The following is a 7,306-nucleotide window of genomic DNA, read 5'->3' on the forward strand; positions in this document are numbered from 1 at the left end:
CTGGTTTTGGCATGCCATGTTGAGATCTTACTATACATGTAGACAACAGATGTTTCAATGGACATAGTCACATCCATGTTATAAATCATACAGTGCTTCCAAAGGAGCTAGGCAAAGTATAGAAAGTAATGAAAAAGAATTTGTAATAGTAAATGAATATAAAGCAAAGAAAAGCATACAGCATTCAAGATTTACTTAAGTTTCGGTATATACAAGATCATGTCTGTCTACATATCATACATACAGATCTGGAAGTCTCTACAATAAACTTCTAACAATGACCAGTTACACTACTAGAGTCAGGGTAGCTCCCAGAATAGTCCCAGTGAAGCCCTACCACCAAACCTTGAAAAAAGCAAGTCACTCTCCTTAATCTGCACCTATATTTCTATATTTCTCCTATAAAAGGTAAACACTATCGAACTCCAGTGATTGTTCATACTCTCAAAATCACCAGGAGGGGCTCAGGTAGCATGGTGTCTAATCTCAGGTTTCTCCCTAGAAAATGCAAATATGGTCTGCCCTTTACAGATCTGTTATGCCCACATCTTCATGTATATTGCATAAAGAGAAAGTGGCACGGAATGAATGTACACGGTCAATCAAGATATACGGTGTCTTAACCCAAAGGCTGACTCTGGAAACCACAAGCGGTAGATATAAAGTAAGCAAAGGATGTCTTCTAAACACACAATCACACAGAACCAAAGATTATACTCAAATTAAAACCTCTAAATATGGTCTTTAGATTTCCCCCAAAACATTGTAAACACAAATATGCAAAGCAGAATATGAGCTATCCTAGAGAAAATGTACTACAAAAGTATTTATCATACTCTAGATTAACATGAAATGTGTTGTATTACAACAATGATGTGTATCGGGTGTATGTCCCTGTGTGCATGTATGTGTGTGTGGTCTACTAAAATGGCTTTTTCTAAGCTTCCTTTGGTGCATTTAAAGGCTATGAGCAATGTGGAGACTATAAATTTCCAAATAAACACCATGATTTGAAGTGATTTCCATTCCACACATCAATGCCGCCCATGGAGCTTTGAGAGGTCCCATGCACTCATCCAGTACTTTGTGATCTGCTGAGTACAAACATTGGAGTTTCAAGGTCTGGCGACCCTCTCCACTCACCTCGCTGGCTATCTTGGCAGCTCTTTTGGCACGTTGTATTTCAAGTGTATCAGTGTCAATTTGCATTCCCTTGCCTTTAATTTCCAACTCCAGATCCTTTTTGTATTCTTTCTATAAAATCAACAGTCAACAGAATTTAGTCACTCTGTGGACAACATATGCTTTTACAGTCAACAATACCAAAACAAACAAACAAGTGAACAACCTATACATTTTTCAGTGACCAAGAGAGGGCTGCAAGATGGCTCAGTGGGTAAAGCACTTGTCATATAAGCAGTAAGATTGAAGTTTAAATCCCCCAGAAGCCACGTACACTCAAGCGGATACAGCAGTGAGCTCTGGGTTCAGCAGAGACCCTCACTTAATAGAGGAAAAAGCAATCAAAAAAATTCTCAACACCAACCTCTGGCCACATGCCACACACATGTGCACTCACACATATACAAACACACAGATGAGAATGCACACACAACATACACACATGTACTATGAAGAAAGGAAAAAAGTAAGTGACCAGTGTGATGTTTATTGCTGTCCATGAGCACTCAGATCTAAGTACATTGTGAAGAATACAAAATCAGAACCACTATTCTCACTGGAGATGTTTTTATACTGTTAAAATGTCAATTGTCAAATGAGTCTTCATGGAGTGCAATCTTGGAGACTGGGAGACAGGCAAAAGGATACAGACAGATTCATACTATAGGAAGAAAACCAGGAATGAGGCCAACACACTCAGCAGCCAAGCTATGTGATGCTCCAGATGACTCCTGTGTGTCTGTGAGATGGGGGCGGAACATGGCTCCATGCAAGATCCACAGTGAGGAAAAGGAGGCAGTGACAGAGAGCCCAGCATCAGTAGGCTTAGGAACAGAGGGATGGCTTTCTCTGCTCTTTGTTCCTGTGTGGTCACCCACTATGTTTTTGTCCTAAGGCCCGGTGTGCTGGGTTTCCACTGCCATCTTACCACTCTGGATTCAATTGTCCCTGCCATCCTATTTACAGTAAACTTTCCAGATATAATTGACAAACAATAGCAAGATTGACTCTCAATGAAGACCAACTACATTGTTTCAACTAAAGAACACTCCTGCTACTGGCAGTCTTCCCTGTTTCCATATGAACGTCAAGATTGTTTTTTCTATTTCTGTGAAGAACCCATATAGGAACATTTTTACTTCTTTACCTATGCATACTTCTTGTATTTCCTGATCTTATGTTACTGTTCTGGCAAAATTCTAAGCAGTGTATTGAAATGGAAAGGAGATAATGGCTAGCTCTGGCTTGCTCCTGATTTTAATAGAATTGCTTTGATGTTTTCTACATTTAGCATATTTACATATTTGACATATATAACAGCCTTTGTAATGTTAAGGTATGTTTTCTCCAATCCTATTGTCTCTAAGACTTTTATTATAGAGGGATGTTAGATTTTTGTCAAAAGAATTTTCTCTGTCTACTAAGATGATCATGTCTTTAAGTCTATTTGCATGCTTTATGACATTTATCACTCTGCATATGTTAAATAATCCTTACATCTCTGGGATAAGGACAACTTGGTCATGGTGAATGATCTTTTCATGCATGCCTGTACTCAGTTCATTGTGATATCTCCCTATCATTTCTAATTTTATCAGTTTTGATCCTTTAGGTAATTTGGCTAATGATCGCCAATCTTGTATCTCTTTCTGAAGAACCAACTCCTTGTGTAATTGACTCTTTGTATTGGTCTGTTTGCATGTGTGTTTGTATTGGTTTGTTTGGATGTGCGTTTGTATTGGTCTGTTTGCATGTGCGTTTGTATTGGTCTGTTTGGATGTGCGTTTGTATTGGTCTGTTTGCATGTGCGTTTGCATATGTGTGTAATTGGCTCTTTGTATTGGTCTGTTTGTATGTGCATTTGTACTGGTCTGTTTGCATGGGCGTCTATAGCTATTTCATCTCTGCACTGGTTTCAGTTATTTGCCCCATCTACTGCTTCAGTTTGATTTGTTCTTGTTTTCCAAAACTTCTGAGTTATTAAATCATCTATTTGAAGCCCATCTCACTTTTAATGAAAGTACTCAGAACAATAGATTTCCTTCTTAGGACTTACTTTTTTTTCATTTCATCCTAGAGATTTTAGTTATGTTTTCATATTTATTTAATTCCAAGATTTTTATATTTTCTCCTTAATTTCCTCAATGGTTCAAATACATGAAAATTGAATAATTTAATCTCCATGAGTTGGTATGTTATTTATCTTTTTATATTTATTTTTGTTATTTGTTGATCAAGCTTTTCTTGTGGTCAGATAGAATATATGGAGTTAGTTTGATTTTCCTAAATTCCTTAAGACTTGCTTTGTGTTTTAACATAGTATCTGTTTTAGAGAAATTTCGGTAGCATACTGAGGTAGACAATGTGCATTTTGTAGTATTTGGGTAGAGTAAGCACATGGCAGGTCCATGTGGCCTCTGATGACCTTTAGCTTCAGTGTTTCTCTGGTTACATTCTGTCCGTTGGTGAAAGCACATCTCAAAGTCAATTACTGTGCTGGGTTAATCTGTGACTTAATGCCTAGTGGTGTTTACTTTATGAAATTGGGTACAGCCAATTTTGGTGCACTTATGTTTAGATAATATCTTCTTGTTTACAATATTCTCTTGGTAGATTGAAATGAAGTGCCCTGCTTTGTCGCCTCTAATCAGTTTTGGCTTGAGTCTTTTGTGTTAGTTCAGAACAGCTATGCCTTCTTGTTTCCTGATCCCATTTGCTTAGACTATTTCTCTCCATCTTCTACTCTAAGGCTATATCTAGCCAAGAAAGTGAGGTGTTTTTTTTTTTTTCTTGTAAAAAACCAAAAAGGTAGATGCTGTTTTCTAATACTGTGGGCTAGTCTGTGTCTTCTGATTGGGAAATTGAATCAGGTATTAGAAGCCTTATTAATCAGGTTCTTAGATTAGAGTGGGTGGAGCCACAGCAGAGGAAGCCAGGTGTGTGCTGGATGCCTGAAGGAGTGGCACTAGCAGGAACAGGAGACTGAAACTGGACATTCCATTCACAGGGCATTCTTATAAAGTTCATATGAAATGAGAAGCAACAACTACTTTCACTCCATACAGAAGTTTAAGTCCTTAGCAACCAGATGAAGACTAGAAATGTGTGATACTTAAAGAGCAAGACAACAGAAGCTGCTCAGTTGCAGCTGCTGCAAGGACCCTAGGCCACCCCTGCCTCAGTTTTTCCCTTTCTTTACTTTTAAATAACTGGATCAAATCTCATAGGAATATTTTGCCTGGTATACGGATTTCTCTAAAATGACTGTTTTCACCCACAGCGTAGAAAAAGATTGTAAAGATGAAATTGTCTTTAATTTGCTACCTGGGAAAAGTCTAGGACATGGTTGTTTATCATCATTTACCCATGAGTTGTGTCATATAGAACCTTAGGGAAAACTATATCGGTGAGGAAAGAAGCTGAAAACGTCTCCTTGTGGGCTGCTACATGGATCCGCTCACCTCGCTGGCCATTTCAGATGCTCGCCTTGCTCTCTGAATGTCAAGAACTTCCGAGCTGAGTTCCATTCCTTTCCCTCTGATTTCATTTTCCAAATCTTTTTTATATTCTTTCTATAAGGCAAGAATAGAACATTTCGCTTGACGATTTCTCCACAATTACTTTAATTCATATACCAGTTTACATGTCTTCTAGAGACCACAGACAGGAGAAAATGTTGTTAGGATGGAAAATTTAGACTGAATATTCTTTCCAATTTCCCAATGACGTTTTCTTTTCTCCTCTATCAAACTCAAAGTGGCACCCATATTACCAGTGTTTCATCCTTTCTCCCAATATCTTTTGGCATCATTCTGAACTTCTTTAAAAAGATATCATCCCTTTAAGAGTGGGAGAAAATCTTAAGAATACATATGCTTCTTATTACTTGAAGTGATTTTAAAAATATCTGTTTGATGTGAATTTCTAAAAGAACTTACAAGAAAAGGACTGCAAAGCCAAAGCTTGCTATAGCCAGAGGCCCGTAAAGCCAAAGCTCACTATAGCCAGAGGCGTTTCAGAGGCGTTTTAAAATGTGTACTTTATTTAAAGATCTGTTTTAAAAAAAACAATTTTCTTAAAATTGATAAGAGACTTTGAATATCTGTCTTAATATCATATATTTTTAAGATTTTTAGATAGAGTCTCATATAGCCTTTGCTGGACTAGAAATCACAAATAGACAAATATGGCTTGAAGTTGTAATCTTTCTTCCCCCGCTTTTGGAGTGCTGGGATTATAGGTATGAACTTCTAAACTCATTTTATGAGGTTCAGGGATGGAACCCAGAGAGGTTTGAGCATGCTAGGCAAGCACCCCACCAACTGAGCTACATCCCAGACTTTGACATGGCATTTTAAATAAACACGGCTGCTTTACACTGACTCTTGTATTCTCTACTGAGAAATTGTTTATTTCCTTATTTACTTGCACTGTAAAATTCCATCAAACTGGGTTTCATTTTATGACCATTTTGCTAAATGAAAGATATAATTCCCTTTAATGTTAAGAAATCAGGTTCCTGTTAATTCTAGAGTTCATGTCACACACACACATACACACACACACACACACACACACACACACACACACACGCACACCATCCTGTATCATTAAATTAGGCTGTCTTCTGATCAAACAATAGCTTTTGGAGACACTGTCACACCTGCCTGTGATTTTAGAAATAGTTCTCAGTCAAATGGCCTTGATGAAAGTCACAACCTTTCTACTAATTTGGTCACGTGAACTTTAGGAGGCCCTTGAGTAAGTCAGTCTCCAATTCCATCGTGGAAAAAGGAAATAAAATAAATGTCCTATTAATACCAAAGGACAATGGAGGAAAATTGGGCAAAATATTGGAACAGCCAAAGGCCTTACATAAAACATACATCTTAAAATATAAAATGATACTTGGGAGACTCTACATGGCAATATAAAGCCATAAAATAAAGAGCATAGAATCTATTACAGCTAAGGGCTTACATCTAAAATCTCTAATTATATCATGTAACCAAGTGGCTTTTTCAATTAGCTATCTCTATGTAACTAACTAAAAGATTAGCCATAGCCATTATGAAAGAAATACTTGTGTCCCTCCCAAAAATCTGTACGTTGAAGCCCCAGCTCCCTTGGGAAGTATTTGGGTTTCCATGGGTATATGAGGGTAGGGAGGGACCGTGCTGAGATTAAGGGTCCACGGAGAAGGAGACTAGCATGCTTTCTTCTGCCGTGGTGACACAGAATGCAAAAACCAGCAAACAGGAGCAGGGCTCTCACCTGGAGCCACAGCCACCAGCACCTTGACTTGGGGCTTCTTGGTTTTTGGAACCAGGAGAACTGTCTGATTTAGAACCACTCAGTTTACAATATTTCCTTATAATGGCCCCAAGCTGCCTGCTCCAGTGAACAGCTTTGTGGGCCTTTTCCTGTTCTGTTCAGGCATCCGGAATTCTAAGTCCAAAATGTGATTAATTAAACCTCGCTATTTTAGTTATATGTCACTCATAGCATCATGGCTCTGAACACTTCCTTTGAAAGAATTAGAATCACATTTTCCCCATTAAGAAAGAAGAAAGAGTAAAACGGGAAAGTCGAGAACCGGTCTCACTTTGTCACTGTATGCCAGTGATTGGAAGTCCTGGCCTTGACACGCACACAGCAATGCAGCTTTACAGCAGAGAGCAGTACCAGGACAGCACCATTTATCTGGTTTCAGCTTCAAAGAATATTTTCACAAATAAGAAATGACAAATGGGGGCGGGACAACTGAATCCAGATAGAAGCTGTATTGTTATTCCAAGAAATCACAGTAATGTCTGCTGTCACTTAAGCAGCAAAGGCCAGCTCTCATTTACTTATTAAAAGCTCATGATTAAAAGTTTCATCTCAAGGATGGACTATCCAGAGACTACCCCATCCGGGGATCCATCCCATCAGCAGCCACCAAACCCAGACACTATTGCACATGCCAGCAAGATTCTGCTGAAGGGACCCTGATATAGCAGCCTCTTGGGAGGCTATGCCAGTGCCTGGAAAACACAGAAGTGGATGCTCACAGTCAGCTATTGGATGGAACACAGGGCCCCCAGTAGAGGAGCTAGAGAAAGTACCCAAGGAGCTGAAGGGG

The 7,306-nt window shown here is 38.7% G+C and overlaps 1 protein-coding gene across 5 annotated transcripts in view; it reads right to left on the minus strand.

Moving 5' to 3' along the window:
* The window catches only part of Nebl (nebulette), a 363,961-nt gene that overhangs the window by 50,717 nt on the left and 305,938 nt on the right, over positions 1 to 7,306 (minus strand). For 4 of the 5 annotated variants that reach the window (XM_029536745.1, XM_029536746.1, XM_029536744.1 and 1 more), the window contains exons 15-16: positions 4,644 to 4,754; positions 1,144 to 1,254 (exon numbers count right to left, since the gene is read on the minus strand). The exons of the other annotated variant lie outside the window; for it this stretch is intronic. In XM_029536745.1, the coding sequence (XP_029392605.1) occupies positions 1,144 to 1,254; positions 4,644 to 4,754 (222 nt within the window). The remainder of the gene's footprint in view (positions 1 to 1,143; positions 1,255 to 4,643; positions 4,755 to 7,306) is intronic. 5 annotated transcript variants of the gene reach the window in all.

The sequence above is a fragment of the Mus pahari genome, chromosome 3 (assembly GCF_900095145.1).
Source record: "Mus pahari chromosome 3, PAHARI_EIJ_v1.1, whole genome shotgun sequence".
NCBI lineage: Eukaryota > Metazoa > Chordata > Mammalia > Rodentia > Muridae > Mus > Mus pahari.